This window comes from Venturia canescens, chromosome 1, assembly GCF_019457755.1.
Source record: "Venturia canescens isolate UGA chromosome 1, ASM1945775v1, whole genome shotgun sequence".
In the NCBI taxonomy this organism is placed as follows: Eukaryota; Metazoa; Arthropoda; class Insecta; order Hymenoptera; family Ichneumonidae; genus Venturia; species Venturia canescens.
The window spans coordinates 19,459,271-19,475,469 of NC_057421.1; the positions used below are offsets into that span (position 1 = coordinate 19,459,271).

The following is a 16,199-nucleotide window of genomic DNA, read 5'->3' on the forward strand; positions in this document are numbered from 1 at the left end:
AACATTTCAACCGAAATTTGATTGCACAACTACCACATATCAACTCTGCAGAACATTCTATTCGTAAATCTATAAATCGCAACGACTGTATCATGAAAAAAAATAATATGAAAATATTATATCTAACGGCTCATTATTAGAAAAAAAAATACTCCAATGAAATATCCAAACGTCATCCTGACGTTCACGTGTTTTGATCATTCAATCGGCAGAATGGTCTACATTTGTAACATTAAAATCATTTTTCATATTTCGCGCACTCATATTTGAAAAAAAATCGTAGATGTAGTTACTCACGGTTACAGGAACGAGCCTCGATCTTCTTCCTACCTTTTTTCCCGCGATCCTTGCAATCTCCGTTTTCCTCGACGATCCTCTCCCTCTCCGTCTTCCTCCACGATCCTTTCGCTCTGCCTCTACGATTCTCTTATCCTGCTGCTCCATGGTTCTGATCATAAAGAACTTTCCACATATTTTCAACACACTTTTCTTCCAATGTTTTTTCGTCCTCCCATGTTTGGAATTTATCATTTCACCTTTAACTTTTATTATCACTTCACCGTATCGCAGAAAATCGTAATCGCGATTCATTATCACAAAGTTATATTTCCGCTGGTCTTTTTTTCGAGAACGAATTTGGGTTTTTATTCACCAAAAATTTAACTTTATACCGACGCGAGATAAAAAATTCGTTATTTAATTGTACGACCGATTGAATACGAAAATTAACATAAACGATAAAAAATATCCCCATTTTCAGGGAGGGCTCTTCTTTGCCTACTCTTCCCTAGGTTTTTTTCCCCAGAAAACCGTTTTTGCGCAAATAGATAAGCCAATATGTTGAGTAACAGAAACAATTGTAGTGACAAAACCTGTACCACCGTTTCATAGAGAATCAAGTGTGCCCGCGTGCGTGCACGCGTGACCGGTTGCTCGCGTCCTATTGTTAGCATTTGACTAGTAAAAACTATTCGTAATGCTGTACATAGCTGCGGTTATAGGCGTTGCGTGCATTGCTTAGCGTGCAGCGTTTGCAACTCCGACTTATCTGCATGGAATCTTGCCTGCGCGACTTCAAAGTGATACAGAAACTGTATCGGCCTCGGAACTGTGTCAAACTATCCGCTATGGAGTAGATTTACTGACTGTCCGTCTTCGCTTGCCGACAACCCCATGGCTTTAGGACCGTGCGTTAGGTGCTTTGCTTTGCGTTGCGTTGCTCGGGGTATGCTTGCATCTTAGCTCGCTTGCGGACACGCGCGCGTGCGAGCATACACAAGACTCTCGAAGGCTATGTTACAGGCGTTACTAAACTCTTTCTGTTACTGGCCCTTGCCTCGATACTATTTTTCACGAATTACCGAAATTTTATAAATACTCATTCATGTGCAAATTTTGTAATAATAATAATATCGAGTGCGAGGACTTCCCTATCGGCTTATCTATATATAGTTGCGTCAAAAAAAGGAATCTCAATTATGAAAGAAAAAAAGTGTATATTGACAAGGAGCGAATCATTATTTTTTATTAAATTTCAACTTTAATATTCGTTACGTTGTGTTTTCGTGTCTTTTATCGATTCGCACGATCTTAAGTTCTTTTATTTTGTAATTTAGATGACCGATCAGTTGCTTCAGCGAGATTGAATTTACTGTTAAAATTATGAAATAACTGTTGAAGTTACAATAATTGATAAAATTATGACCGCTACTAATTTTTATTGATTTCTATTTTATTTGTTTATCGATTGATTGAAAAAAATTAAATCGTAAAAAAAGATTATTTTCGTTATTCAGGATAAAGTAGAATTCCACGTGTCGTATTTCGTGTCCCGTTTTCTCAATGCACTGGAATGTACAATGCGTAGCGATAACAGCACGCTCACGTTCCACGCCATTCCTCACCCTACGCCCGCCGGGCGGTGAGTGACGAGTGAAGCGAAAAGCAAAACGTTGTGCCTCTCTCCTGTCTCCTGTCCAGCCCTCCCCTCGGGCCGGAGCTCCCCCTCCCTGTGCGCGCCGAGCGGCGTGAGTGAAGCGAATCGTGTTGCGCCCGCGCCTCTCCCCTGTCTCGAGCTCCGCCCGGTGTCCGCCCGTCTCCCCTCTCTCCCACGGCTGAGCGAACGCCTCTATCCCCACTCCACTCTGCTACTACGCTATAGCGAATAGTCCAAACACGACCAAGCGTAAACGCGTGAAACGTAAACACGTGAAGAACGAAAACAAACCGAACGAACTATCCAAAATCCATTCGTAAATATTCACCAATTAATTGCCATAATTATCAATACACAAAATTGTATGTACCGAACCGTTGATTAAATTATGATTATCCATTAAAATTATACATTATTTGTGGCACTCTAATATTTATATATTAAGGTATTTTTATCAAATTTTAATTAATATTTTTTTATTTTTAACCTGGAAAACTACTTCACCAAAAAAGTGAGGTAGTGACGTAATATGATAGAACATTTTTGAAGTAGAAATATTTTCTGGTGGACATTTTTTAAATTATTTATTTTCATGGTACAGTCGTTACATTTTATACATTTACGAATAGAAATGTTCTCGTGGAGTTGATATGTGGTAGCTGTGCAATCAAAATTAAATTCATGGTGCAGTTGTTAAGGGGTAGTATTTGGTCATGGTAGAATATGAAACTTGATTTGTTGGGTGTAGATGAATTTTGGTATAGATGTTTCTGGTAGAATTAAATTTTGGTAGAAATGTTTCTGGTCGAACTGTAATGTGTGTGTCGTTTAACACGAAACCAACTCTTGAATTCAATTACCAACAAAATCGAGAGAATCTCTGTCGTCGAATCTTTCGAAATGCTACAAGCGTTTAGATGGGTGCGTTTAGAATTGTGTTCTCAACTCTCCCGACTGCTCCCGACGTTCAAGCGGTTGAACGCATCCACAGAGAGAATCGTCTGTTATCTCTGCTATTGTGTACTACTGCTTGTTTCGCTGTCTTCACTTTTCGATGAATCCAGTGTTATTTCGTCGAGTAATTGAAAAAGAATCCCGCAAAAAACTTGTTACTACGGAATTATAGTGAAACGGGGTCTTCGACAATCTGGCTGACTAGTTTTTTATTTTTAATTATTTGTCGGTTGAGTTCTTTGTCGGTGATTGGTGGATGAAAGTTGACGCTTGTCGGAAATAAATTGAATAGAAAAAATCAAAAACAAATTCCTCGTGAAGATTTTGGAACCATTGAAAAAAGTGAATAACACGTAGAATATCGCATTAAATTAAGTAAAACCATAAACTTAATTTGTTACCTATATATTTATAAATGTCAGAAATCCGAAATTAATCGGCCAAGTTCACGAAGGTCAAAATGAAGAACCTGTTCATTTCCCCCTCTGTTGTTACGTATGGCTATATTAGCGCTTACTTCACATCACTGCTCCCTCGAGGAGGTGGAGTACGGATACCTACTAAACGACCATTCTTTCAATGTAACCTGAAAAAATACTTTTATTTTCGAAAAAAATGAGTGCGGACAGCATTGAAGTCAGTAAGACACGTAATGACGATAATAATGATAAGGTGCAACCGCAAAAAGAAGTGGAAGCGAAAGAAATTTTGCCAGGCTACGCAACTTTTGACGATTACGTCAAGGTAATCGAGTTGTTTTGATGATCACACGTGGTGAACCACAAATTTCATTTACCTCACCGTTTCCCATGGCAGTTCAAAATTTTTAAACTTTACCACAGTAATTTGCCCTAAATATTGAACAATATCAACTTAATTATAATGGCATGAAAATATATGTCAATTAACCCTATGAGATCTTTCTACGTTATTATTGATATTGACCAATTCATTATCATGATTCTTGCATTTATGCTTCACTCAAACGACTACCGCATTCACTATGTAACCAGAAACCTAATTAATCTTTGAACTTCAGGATATAAGCTGTTAGGGTACATGACACTGAAAATTCCTATTTTCTCTCATCAACGGTGCCCCACGTTTTGTGTTGCATATTTTTAGGGAATTTTTCCAAGATGTTTAGTTAGAATAGGCAAAAGAATGGGTGTTTTTCAATCTTTTTTTTATATTCACTGAGTTATATATCAATGAGTTCTGCTGGCAAATATAATTTTTCTTGATTTCTTTCATTCATGGTAACTGAAGAATCTGTACATAAACCAAAATTCTTTATTGCAGAATGCGTTCAGTGCCATGAAAGATGGCATCAAAGCAGCTAACAGCTTACCAGCTGGAGAGAACTTCAATTATTACATGTGCTTCCCAAAATTCAACGAAGTAAGGAACAAAGAATTGAAAAAGATTCTTAATGTTATGCAAGGCATTGCACAATTGTCAGGAGTGGCTGGCAATATGAGACAGAGAGATGTTGAAGAGAAATTTGATCTTCTTGTTGAAGCTAACGACATATTTCTCGATCGAGCGGTAAGTTTACCCTTCTTAATTGAATTGGCTACTCTGAAAAGTAATTTGAGAACGATAAGGATTACTTTATTTGAAAAACTGACTTTTTCCATTGCAAAAGTATCCATAGCTATTGCATAATTCTGGAAATATAGTCCATCTAAAATCGAGTTGAAAATCTTTCACAATAATTATTCGTAAGACATATGAATCTGTGCTGGTGACATGATATTTTTGAAGTTTTCAAATATTAAGAATATTGAAATCATGAAATGGTTTGTTTGTGAGAGCCGTTTGAAAATTCTGTGACGTCATAAAACCGGCATATTCGCTTATATAAGAGTAGTGGCAGGGCTCGCGCTGGCTTTTCTTTTGCGCTGGAGTATTTCCTTTTAATACTTGGCGTCGAGCCGCTACCTCGTCTCTTGATGAATCATACTTCATCGTTGGTAAATTTTGACAGGGTGTGTGTATGGACGAGGAAGAGGGCATACCAAAAAAGCCAGGAGTATCGCTGATAGTATCGCAAACGAATAAAAAAAATGTGTATGGTTCCTGGAATGCAACAGTAACGAATCATGGACCAACCGAGAGTACAAACCCGACCGGTGCATCGGCGATTCGTTTATTGGCAGCTCGTAACGTGCAGAGGCCTCAATTAACGTTCAAAGACAAAATTGACAACAGTTCCAAGCCATGGCAACCAAGAATTAAGGATAAGCCAAATTCTCTCAAGCCTCTCGCGCTTTATCTTGAGGAAGGTGAGAACGGTGAAGTATTTAATCATCCGTACGAGTGTGAACTAGAGAAGTTCGAACCTCCGGAGAATCAGCTGGAAAAACGGGATCCTATACCGTACAAGAGCCTCGATGAAACGCTTCTCATCGTTATAGAAAAACCTCAAGACATAAAAATCTTACTCGACGATTTGAAACAATACAACGAAATTGCAATCGATCTTGAGCATCACTCTTACCGTACGTTTCAAGGTATAACATGTCTCATGCAAATATCAACGAGAGACACCGATTATATTATAGACACGTTAACACTGAGATCGGAGTTACACGTACTGAACGAGATATTTACAAAACCGAGTATTTTGAAAGTATTCCACGGTGCTAACTCGGATATACATTGGTTGCAACGTGATTTATCGCTGTACGTTGTTAACATGTTTGACACGTACCAAGCAGCGAAACAGCTTAATCTGCCGTATCTAAGTTTGGCTTATCTTATGAAACGATATTGCAACGTTGATCCTAACAAACATTTTCAACTTGCTGATTGGCGCATAAGACCACTGCCCGAAGAATTGATGAAATACGCCCGTGAGGATACCCATTATCTGTTGTACATCATGGACATTCTACGCAACGATCTCATTGATTCTGCCAATGGACAGAGCAACATTCTTCGAGCGGTTTATGACCGAAGCACCGAAGTTTGCAAACAAGTCTACACAAAACCCGTGTGGAACGAAGAGAGTTACATGAACATGTATCGCAAGAGCCAAAAAATGTTCAACAATCGGCAATTGTACGCTCTGAGGGAATTGCACCAGTGGCGAGATGTGACAGCGAGACAGGAAGACGATAGCACCGGTTACGTTTTGCCGAATCACATGTTACTAAACATCGCGGAAACACTGCCACGCGAGATGCAAGGAATTCTCGCCTGTTGCAATCCAATTCCTCCCTTGGTCCGACAAAATCTTTTGACGCTCCATAAATTCATTTTGAAAGCTCGCGAACAGCCCCTTATCAAACCGGTATTAGAGCAGGATATAAGACAACGATTGACACAGAGAAATCAAGCTGCTAATTCGGACGTTTGGATTTATACGCCACACGATGTACCGAGTAACACAGAAGTACGAGCAGATTTGCCCTGCCTACTTAACTCTGAAGACGCGAATGATGCGGTTGAGAAAGATTCTACGACCGATCATATTGTCACTGTTTTTGATAGTCCTACGGGATCTGATGTGAGTGATACTATTTTGATTCCTCTTAACTTGTTACACCACGAATCATGAAAGACAAAGAGAACAAACTATGCCGTTAAAAGAAAAAGAAAAGCCTTATTCGATGGTTCCTCAATATAATAGCGAATTAAGTTTTTTTTCTTTTCATTCATCTCCATTCCACAGTAATATGAATCATATTTATATACTTTCAAGGATTTCAAACTCATACTAATATTCAACATAGTATTATGGAAAACTAAAATTATAGTGTACTCATCGTTGGGTGCCATGAAACTGTAAATACAGAGTCACATCTACTTGACATTTAATGTGTTGATGTAAAAAAAAAGAATATTTTAATCGATTTTATTCGTCAAATACTATCATCGGATAGAGAAAAAAAGTGGTAATTCGGGCAACCAAATGCGGTCCCGTAGACAGTAAAGCGTTAACAGTACAGATATTTTTGTGTGATTAAAACAATTTTAATATCAATTGAGTGTGTGGCATGGCTCGATAGAAATTATTTTTTTTTTCTTGAAATGTGTATCATAATTAAAAGAAATATGGAACAATTTGAGGTTCAATACGACGCTACACATGTATTAGATTATATTTGTGGAATTTATTATTAAAAAATGTTGAAAATTAACAAAGTTATAACAGATAGAGTGACCAACCCTCGGGAAAAAATGTGCGATAACGAAAATTGACTGAAAATCAAATTTTTCAATTTTTTTCTTTACATATTCGTCCAGGTCAACGAATCTGCTTATGGTGATAAAATATCATTGAAAATTGTATAAAATATTATGAGAAAATAACTGTGACTGAAAAAGACGAGTTGCTTTAAAATTTTTCATTATTCGTGAAGGTTTCCTGCTATTTCATCAGGAAAACATGATCCACTAGTGGAAGTTGACTCATCTTTGTATAGTAAAAGGTTGAAATTAATTTACTATAAATTTCATATTTATAGCACGACGAATGGATAGAACGACGAAGAATATTAAGGGAAAAGAAAACGAAGTTCGTGAGCCCGTTCGAGAGATACAAGAGAGTGATGCCCATGGTCGCAGCGCAAGAAGAACAGCAGCGAAAAATGCAGGAGAAAGAAGAAGCAGAGCGGCATCGTAACGCGCTTGATGAGGCGGAAGAAACGGCGATGAGCATCCAGAGAGTACACGAACATTTCAAAAATGTTGCGCAGAATTCGAACGTCCCGGAAAATTCGAGGGAATCCCGAAAGGATAAAATTCAAGTTCCACTCAGTCAGATGCATGGTAGAAAACGAAAACGACAATCCGACTTGGTGGATTCTTCCGATCATCAAGAAGATTCAAAGTACGATGTTTCGACACCAAAACCTTCGATTGAACTGACCATTGCTCAGAGCTACGCTAGAAAGAGAAAACATGAAATGACGGATTATCCAGGAGCCCGTAAAGAGATGAAACGCGAACCGATTGTGAAAAATAAAAGTCCACAGAAGGGCAGGAAAATTCAAGTTTTTCCTAAAAACGAAACGTCGACGGGCCCCCAAGAAACTGACAAGAGATTGAATTCTGTCGGCAGATTGAAGTAAGTTTTTTTCCTTTCTTTCGTTCATTAACAAGTGATCGGGTTCGATCGATACTTTTCTCACGTCAAAATTCACTCAATTTCTTTAATTCATTCATAATTTTTTTAATTTTAATCAGTAACGTCGTAATTTAAATTATTTTAACTTCCCATTAATTCTATAACATGAAACTATTTCATTGATATTCAATTTTCAGTCTGAGATCAAAGGAGCAAAAACGCGCAAACCGAACTGAACTGGAAAAGAAGGGAATGCTGCCACAAAAAAATTTCGATTACAAATCTGTAGATTTCAGCAGTTTCCAAGGTGGAAGTTCAAAGGGTGATGAATCCACGCAGTTTCACCAGCAGAAGGTATTTTTTATGCATTATATAGCATTTCACGTAAAAAAAAATTTTTAACTTTATTCCAATTCATTTTCATTTTAATTTCTCAGCAAAAAGATAAAACCAAGAAAGGTAAGAAACGGAAGAAGCAGAAGATCGGCAAGATATGAAGAAACCAATCGACCTCTTTGTACAGTAACGCGTACGTTTAAAACTTTCATTTTCATATTTCATTTTTCTAGCCTCTTTTTACAAATGTATTATACTCAAAGAAAAATCTTTTGAATATCGTTTCGTTAGTTTTATGCTAAACTAAACTATTGTAAGTCACTGAGTTGTCGAAATTACGATGATTCAAAACAGACGAAATTAATTTATAACACGCTTGCGAAAGTTATTCATTGTGTTATAAAAAATAAAGAAAAAACATTTCTCAACAGGATTAGTACAAAATGTTTCAAATCCATCTTCCCAAATGTCAGGATTCCCAATCTGATTTTGTTTAAAACGTTTTCTGTTGGATAAAAACCAAACTTTGGAGCTCTCAAACGCAGAAAATATCGAAATGAACTCAATTTTGGGCTCTGTCTTCCGCGCTAAGTTTTTCAAAATTCTCACGATATTGAGGACATGCTTGTGAGACAGCTTCTATACACATTTTTTTCTGCCAAATTCTCAATTGCAGGTGGAAGTATAACGAAATTTAGAAAGAACACATTTTCATTTTGACGTTTCGTTCAGAAAACTTTTCTGATGTTCTCACTTTTCTGAGCCTATTTTTTCACCCTTCGGTCAATTTTTATCGAAGGTTAAAGATCTGAATGTCAACGGTTTGAAGGGTCTCGTAAAATGTATCTGGATATAAAAATACTAAAACGGCGATCGTATGTGAAGCAATTTTTCCTCTAGAAGTTGTGAAGATTTTTATAGATCAACGACAGGAAGAACTTTATTCATGACTGGAGCGAGACGAGGACTTTAAACGCCTCTCTTAAGTGGAACCGGTACTTTGCTCTGATGTCAATATCACTGAACTGATTCACATCCTAATCGATTAATAAGCGAATGTAAAACGGAAGTTATTTTCCTTATTCTCCGCACTAAATGGCGCAAGATCGTGCGTCGTTGTCTTATCGTGGTCAGCGGATTTGTTTTTTTCTTGTTTGAAGCTGACGAGAGAATCCATTAATATCATTTTTGAACTAGTTCTTCTCTCGAACAGTCGTGAAAATTTCTATGAAAATGAAATTCGTTAAGCATTTTGTGTTTTTAATGAATATTTTTGTAATCGTTAAAGGTGAAAATCATGTGAACGAAAGTTTGTCGGAATTCGTCCCGAGCAACAGCAGTGATTACGCAATAGCTTGGGCGAACGGTTCGGTCATAAGATTGAACTCGAGTTTGCTTGATCATCGAGTCGGATTTACTCCAATCGATTGTTTTGGACTCGGATCAACGGTCGCTGAAACATTGCAATGGTTGTTCGCCGTCCAAGGAGATCCCGCAAAGGCGAACGACGTCCGGTTCTATTATTCATCGAGAAAACAGCGGCAACGAGTGCGTTTGATTACGGGTGAACAATTCGGTCTCGAATGGACGGACTTCAACGTTGAACGAAGAACCGTGTTTATAGTTCACGGCTTCTTATCGAGCGCGAGTCAGGCTTGGGTCAAGCGCATGGAGGAGGCGTTTCTTCTGTGGGCAAGTATTTTGTGTTTTATACAGGGAGCTCCAGATTTTATGGCCTTTGACTACAAACCGAAAATTAATGAAAAAACTTCTCTGGCGATTCTCAAAAATGTTTCTTTCGAGATTGAGACTCGAGCAAAGCGAATAATAGAACTTTATTGGCATCGAGAGGGTCGAGTAGGTGAGAATTTTTTGCATTGGCGAAAACGAATGAAAGTTTCCCGTGCTTCAGAACATACTTTCGAAGAATTTCATACTTTTTTTAACATCACTGAGGCCCAGTTTTATAAAGACACCGCTTTGGACCTTGGATGAGTGTCAAAAAAGAAGTTTTGAATTTGACTTTGTGTACAACAGGCCGAATATTGATGAATTTCGATAACCAGTTATCAAAAGGCAGTGTGAACGTGGTCGAAAGACTGCGGTGGAGTCTTCGATTCGCAGTTTTAACTGCACCGACGTCGAGCTCATTTCAAACCTGGATCGCCCTGTAGAACAATTTTATTTCAATATCAGCGTGGAATAAACTTCTACGTGCTCCATCTAATGTCTCAAAAATCTTTGTCTCGTGTTAGGACGATGTTAATGTAGTAGCGGTCGATTGGTCTGCGAGAGGAAATAGCTACAATTATGTCAAAGCAGTCGTCAACACACGTACGGTCGGCAACGAGATCGCGAGGTTCGTACGTAAACGTTAATTTCACATCAAGGCTTGTCGTTCCTGATCAGTGAGCATTCAGGTGAAACTCTTTGAATCTTATTCGAATGACTATTTTATAACTTTGATCAATGAAGTATTTCTCGATCAATTAAAATATTTTCGAAATGATTTTCAAAGAAGTTGGCTTTTAGTTTCGAAAAGATAGTGAGAGAGAAAAGAAAAGTGAGATTTAGACATTTCGAAGAACGTTGTTAAAGTTCTTGTAGAAATTTCGAATTGGTTAACATTTTTCATTACTTTTCGAAACTCCATAAGTCTTTTTATACTTCCACAAATCCATGAAACATTCCGCACTTGAATTCAACGAAATAAACAGTCGATTTTTGTTTTTCCATTGTCAAGATTACTCCACCAGATCGTCAATACGACGATAGCTGCGACTGGGCCGTCCGCTCGGAAATTGGGTCCGCTCCATATGGTTGGGCACAGTTTAGGGGCCCATATTTGTGGTTTTGCAGCTAACGCCTTTCAGAGAAGACAAAGTGTGTGGAAAGTCAGCAGAATTACGGGACTGGATCCAGCGAATCGATGCTTCAGTAACGTCAGAGCGTCGTTGCGACTGAATACGGAGGATGCTGCATTCGTTGATATTATTCATACGAATGGCCGGTCGGACGAATTATTTTCTTTTGGATCCCCTCAATCCATAGGTTACATACAACAATCGATGATTTCATAAGCAAATCAGTAGAAAATCTAAGAGTAGCAATTATTTCGCCGAAAATCAGTGCTTAAATCAAATTAATGCTTTTTTTCTCATCAAAGAAATGATCAGTCTGTTGACTCATTATAAATTTCACCTTTTCAACCATCAGGCCACGTGGATTTTTATCCAAACGGTGGAAAAAGACAACCTGGTTGCTCGTTACACAAAGGCCTATTGCCCGAAATTGTAACGGCTCCGCAGACAGGTCAGTTCGATCATTGATCGATTGTTTTATTATCTGTTAATGGAAAAAAGGATTTTATTCTATAAGCAATTACTGAGTGAGATTACTGAGTGAAATCCAGTAAAAAGGGTTGATTTGAAATTTATTCGTACGCATTTACCACTGAAACAAGGCATATGCAGCCACGGATATTCCTACGCCTATTTCACGGATTCATTGATCTCTGCGAGCTCGAAAAACTGCACATTTTGGGCCCATCGGTGGGACCGATCCTATCGACGTGCGTTGCAGCTAATATCAGAAGTTTGTAACCCGAATAACTGCACAGAAATGGGCATAAATGCTGAAAAGTATTCTCAGCGTGGTACTTTTTTCGTTGCGACGTCACGAGCCCCACCGTTCTGTGGTGAGAAACCTAAGAAATCCTAAAATTTTTACCGTCTCCTTAACCGCAACTTCATATACGCAATTTTACCTTTTCTATCACTTTTTTTGCAGTCACTGACGCCGAAAGCAGAGAAGAAGTACGACAGCAATTGCAGATTGATTATGCCAGTGAAATACTCGATTGAACGCTAGAGATCATCGCGAATCCGAGTAAGAATCTACTTCGTTCTACTGAGATCAAATACTCGAACCACTTGATTTACGATCGAACCTGTCGACGATGAGCACCGTAACCAACGCCATTCTATTTTTCACCGATAGAAAATCCGACATTCCTCACCTCTTCTCTTCTTCATATATCTAGAGACGTGACAGCGTCTTGACGGCTAGTAAAGTATTTTAAAAAATCGTTCGACCGAATGCGGAAAGACGTGCAGCGTATCTTTGCCGAGGATTGATCGTTAAATATTAAAATATGCAAATCCGTTTACTAAGAAAAGTTGGCTGCTTTGATGTCGATAATCGATAATAACCGACAAAACGGACGGTGTCGGAGCTCATAATTCCACAAAAATTATAGTAGAGTACTAAAAAGTTCAGGAAAATCAAAATCTCTAAACAACAGAAGTTCAAATCGAACCGCGATCGATTTCATATCTTGATATCCAAACTTGTTTATCTAGACAAATACCGAGACAAATACATTTATATAACGAGTCGCCGCCAGAGAATCTGCACCAGAGCAGTAATGTTTCCAATTGTTTTCGAAAATTTTCAACATTTGTTTATTTAATAATTAATTAATTAAATAATAGTTCAGAGAATACTGTAAGTTGACGTATTTTTTATTCTTTATTTATTTCGATTTTTGACGAAACGAGGCATGTCTCGAAACGATCAATGCTTTGAATTTTGCGAGATGCTCGTCCTTCGCACCGAGAGACTCTTGCGTAACTCACGGAACGCGATATATTACTATGCAAATTACAGAAGACAAAAGATGTTTTTACAAATCGCGATGTCGTTCCCATAACTGCAGCATCCTTGTCGCTTATGAATAAATAACTGTCAATAATATGTAACGAAGAATGAAAATACACGTGTATGCAAATGCAAGTGATTATGTCGATCAATGGAGATTTTAAGATTCACACAAAAACTTGACAAAAATAACTTTCCATTAAAAGGCAATGTGCACTCGCGGATTCACGGGTGAACAGTCACCACTTGTTCAATCAAACGCGAGACAATTCGCGAGTGTCGCGAATGGATGACGTTTGTTTTTCGGTGCATTTAAGGTAATCAGGCAGGGAGATTTTTCTACATTTCCGTGTGTATATAAGATTAATCGCGACTGCTCACCAGCATCAGAAGCCTTCAGTTCCGTCCTTCCGTCAAGTTCTTTTTAGTTCGCCCCTCGAAACAACAAATTTCACGAAAATGTACGTGTTTCGCATAGGATTTTTCGTTTTTCTCCAATTACTCGCTTTTTCCGAGTGTAACGATCATGTCGAGGTGTACAAGGCGGTTCTTGGCGAAGATTTCGAGGCGGATACTCTCGACGGGTCAGACGTCCCTTGGTCGGACGAAGTTTTCGAATTGTTCAGCGACACCGGTAACGCTTCTTTCCCGGCCGAGTCCACCAATTGCTCTGACATGAATTCGGTAATATCACGTGGCTTGAAATGGATGTTCGCGAATAAAGTAGATTTGAAAAAAGCTGTCAAGCTTCGCGTCTATTTGTCGACGAGGAAACAAACCAATCGCTTCGAAGCATTCGCAAACGATAAGTTTAATCTCGAGAAGAGCGATTTCAACATCGAACGAAGGACCGTCGTCATCGTCCATGGTTTCTTGAACAGCGCATCCGAGTCGTGGATCAAGAAATTGGAAGAGGCCTTTTTACTTTGGGTAAGTTTCGCATCATTTTTATCCCACTTTTTCGACGAAAAAACATTCGACTTGCATCGTCAAGGTTTTTTTCGGTTCAGGGCGATGTCAACGTTCTCGTGGTCGACTGGTCGGCGGTAGGAAAAACCATCAACTACTACAAAGCAGCAATCATGACGAGAGTCGTCGGCTTCGAAATCGCGAGGTACAAACATTCATACTTTTTGTTAACCAACGCAATTCGCTTGAATTTTCACTTCCAATAACTTCTCGCATTCACATTTTTTTTCAATTCCATCCACACATGGATTTTCCCAATCTGAACCATGAATGGAAACCCATCGCGTGGCCTCGTGACTAATTTCGATGAACTTTAAAGATTCCTCCATCGAGTGGTCAATGTGACCGTCGAATCGAACCCGCAACCGAAATGGGGAAAGCTTCATCTAGTCGGGCACAGTCTTGGATCCCACATCAGTGGTGTCGCAGCTTACGACTTCAAAAAAATGCAGAGCTTATGGCAAGTGTGGAGAATTACTGGTTTGGACCCAGCTCTGCCGTGTTTCGAACAGGTCACCGATGTCTACCGTCTCGATCCGACTGATGCAAAGTTGGTTGATGTTCTCCACACTAGCGCGACTGAAAAGTGGACTGTGGGATTCGGAAACGTTGAACCTTTAGGTATCGCCGATGAATCTTGCTTGGACAATGCTTCGGAGGAAAAGGAATGTTATTTTGACATTAATGTTTGATCAAATCTTCTCAAGGTCACGTTGATTTCTATCCAAACGGTGGAAAAAGACAACCAGGCTGCCACCGAGTGCAGGGTTCCATTTTCGACTTCGTATATGTGCCAGTTGGACGTGAGTTAAAATTCGTTCGACACACGAGTGTTTAATTGATTTCTAATAATTGTATGCTTGAAAATTCAGCTATAAAGCGAGGCACGTGCAGTCATTCTCGTGCCCAAGAATACTTCACCGAGTCATTGGTCAACGCGGCCAAAGGTGGTTGCACTTTCTGGGCGAAAAAATGGGACCGCACTTACAACGGAGCTATGAACGTCATAACGCAATCCTGTGATAAGTCCAATTGCATAGAAATGGGTATCCAAACTGAAAATTATTCTTCCGCTTCGGGCACATATTTCGTCACTACTGCCAAGAGATCACCGTACTGTGGTGAGTATTTAAATGACGAGAGTGATCAAAATCGATTTGACCGATGGCTCATTTTTTTAAAATTACTATTCTCTTTCGCAGTTACGAACAAGCAAAGTATCGAAGAAAACAAATACCAGTTGGAGCTCGACTTCCTGAACGATGGCCAGCAGCAGTAATGATTGTAAAGAACTTGTCAAATTTTCCAAAGATTTTTCGTAATAAATACTCGTTTTTTAAAATAAATTTTCCTTTCAATGTTTGTTTCTTCAAAGTCGGCCGTTCGATAAAATACGGCGAAGGTCCACTTTTTAAGGTTCCGGAGCCTCTTACGCTTCGGAAAAGTTTACATCGTGAAGAAAATTTATCACAAATTCCGTTCCTTTACAAAAAACATTACCTTACGGAGCTTTTAAGAAAGAAAACATGAAAAAACTGTAGTTTTTGACGTATCGAAAGCGGATGTCAGTCATTACGTTGGCCTGCTGGTAACAGCTGATTGAACTTCGGGCAAATTCGGGAATCGCGGGAATTTCATCTAATTTATTTTTGAGACTGACTCACGTGCTTTCATTCGTCTAGTAGCTTTGCTTTTTGTTTAATGAATTGACCACTCCTTTTTCTCGGTGCTGTTACACCGATATAAACTTTCTTTCGCACAATAAAAATGTTCCCTAGCTTATGTGTATTTCAAGTGTCACCGCGGTACCGACTCAATCATTAACTAGTCAAGTCGAAGTATAAATTTTGTCTTTTATAATATTTTTAAAGCATTTTATTACATTCTTATGATGAAAATATTCTCAATGTAAGTGTTTATTAATTTTATTAATAATTTAGACTTAAAATAAATCAACATAAAGTAGTTGCACACTTGATTAGTGATTCCGACTTTAATTTTGAATTATTCCAACACGACGATCACGAATCATCCGTCGGACGGGGCAAGAAAAAACGATCGATCGAAACAACTGCTGAGCGTTTACGTGCCAAAACAAAGTTTCGAAGAAGCGATGACGAATTCGCTTGAAAAAATGTCATTGACCGTTTTCTTCACGTTCGAACTCGAGCCCGATACGAGATACGTTTTAAGCAGCTTTCACAAGGTTGTCTCCATTTCAGTGGATATTTTCCGACACGAATGGGAGTGTTTCAATGCCCACCACAT

The 16,199-nt window shown here is 38.7% G+C and overlaps 3 protein-coding genes across 4 annotated transcripts; all 3 read left to right on the forward strand.

The window, feature by feature from the left end:
• Positions 1-3,254: 3,254 nt before the first annotated feature.
• Rrp6 (exosome component Rrp6) lies at positions 3,255-8,731 on the forward strand. Its single transcript, XM_043417841.1, has 6 exons — positions 3,255-3,634; positions 4,193-4,438; positions 4,881-6,404; positions 7,366-7,967; positions 8,165-8,321; positions 8,405-8,731. Exons 1-6 carry the CDS (start codon positions 3,506-3,508, stop codon positions 8,462-8,464), a joined length of 2,718 nt encoding a protein of 905 aa, XP_043273776.1. The 5' UTR covers positions 3,255-3,505; the 3' UTR covers positions 8,465-8,731.
• A 136-nt stretch (positions 8,732-8,867) lies between these two features.
• LOC122409938 (phospholipase A1 1-like) lies at positions 8,868-13,097 on the forward strand. 2 transcript variants are annotated; one of them, XM_043417861.1, is made up of 7 exons: positions 8,868-9,995; positions 10,559-10,662; positions 11,047-11,354; positions 11,520-11,615; positions 11,767-12,000; positions 12,093-12,191; positions 12,303-13,097. In XM_043417861.1, exons 1-6 carry the CDS (start codon positions 9,531-9,533, stop codon positions 12,164-12,166), a joined length of 1,281 nt encoding a protein of 426 aa, XP_043273796.1. In that variant the 5' UTR covers positions 8,868-9,530; the 3' UTR covers positions 12,167-12,191; positions 12,303-13,097. The 2 variants fall into 2 exon arrangements, with proteins under 2 accessions (XP_043273796.1, XP_043273787.1); XM_043417852.1 differs by having other exon boundaries at positions 8,921-9,995; positions 12,093-13,097.
• Positions 13,098-13,421: 324 nt separating this feature from the next.
• Positions 13,422-15,277, forward strand: LOC122419191 (pancreatic triacylglycerol lipase-like). Its single transcript, XM_043433521.1, has 6 exons — positions 13,422-13,892; positions 13,973-14,076; positions 14,251-14,552; positions 14,639-14,734; positions 14,804-15,052; positions 15,134-15,277. The coding sequence occupies exons 1-6, from the start codon at positions 13,422-13,424 to the stop codon at positions 15,208-15,210; spliced, it is 1,299 nt and encodes a 432-aa protein (XP_043289456.1). The 3' UTR covers positions 15,211-15,277.
• The last annotated feature ends 922 nt before the right edge of the window (positions 15,278-16,199 follow it).

Coding starts and splice junctions, on each gene's coding strand:
- Rrp6 (XM_043417841.1), top strand. CDS start 3,506: ATGAGTGCGGACAGCATTGAAGTCAGTAAGACACGTAATGACGATAAT. Junction 3,635..4,192: donor CTTTTGACGATTACGTCAAG/GTAATCGAGTTG, acceptor TCTTTATTGCAG/AATGCGTTCAGTGCCATGAA. Junction 7,968..8,164: donor AATTCTGTCGGCAGATTGAA/GTAAGTTTTTTT, acceptor TTCAATTTTCAG/TCTGAGATCAAAGGAGCAAA.
- LOC122409938 (XM_043417861.1), top strand. CDS start 9,531: ATGAAAATGAAATTCGTTAAGCATTTTGTGTTTTTAATGAATATTTTT. Junction 9,996..10,558: donor AGGAGGCGTTTCTTCTGTGG/GCAAGTATTTTG, acceptor GTCTCGTGTTAG/GACGATGTTAATGTAGTAGC. Junction 11,616..11,766: donor TGTAACGGCTCCGCAGACAG/GTCAGTTCGATC, acceptor CACTGAAACAAG/GCATATGCAGCCACGGATAT.
- LOC122419191 (XM_043433521.1), top strand. CDS start 13,422: ATGTACGTGTTTCGCATAGGATTTTTCGTTTTTCTCCAATTACTCGCT. Junction 14,735..14,803: donor CGTATATGTGCCAGTTGGAC/GTGAGTTAAAAT, acceptor TTGAAAATTCAG/CTATAAAGCGAGGCACGTGC. Junction 15,053..15,133: donor CAAGAGATCACCGTACTGTG/GTGAGTATTTAA, acceptor TCTCTTTCGCAG/TTACGAACAAGCAAAGTATC.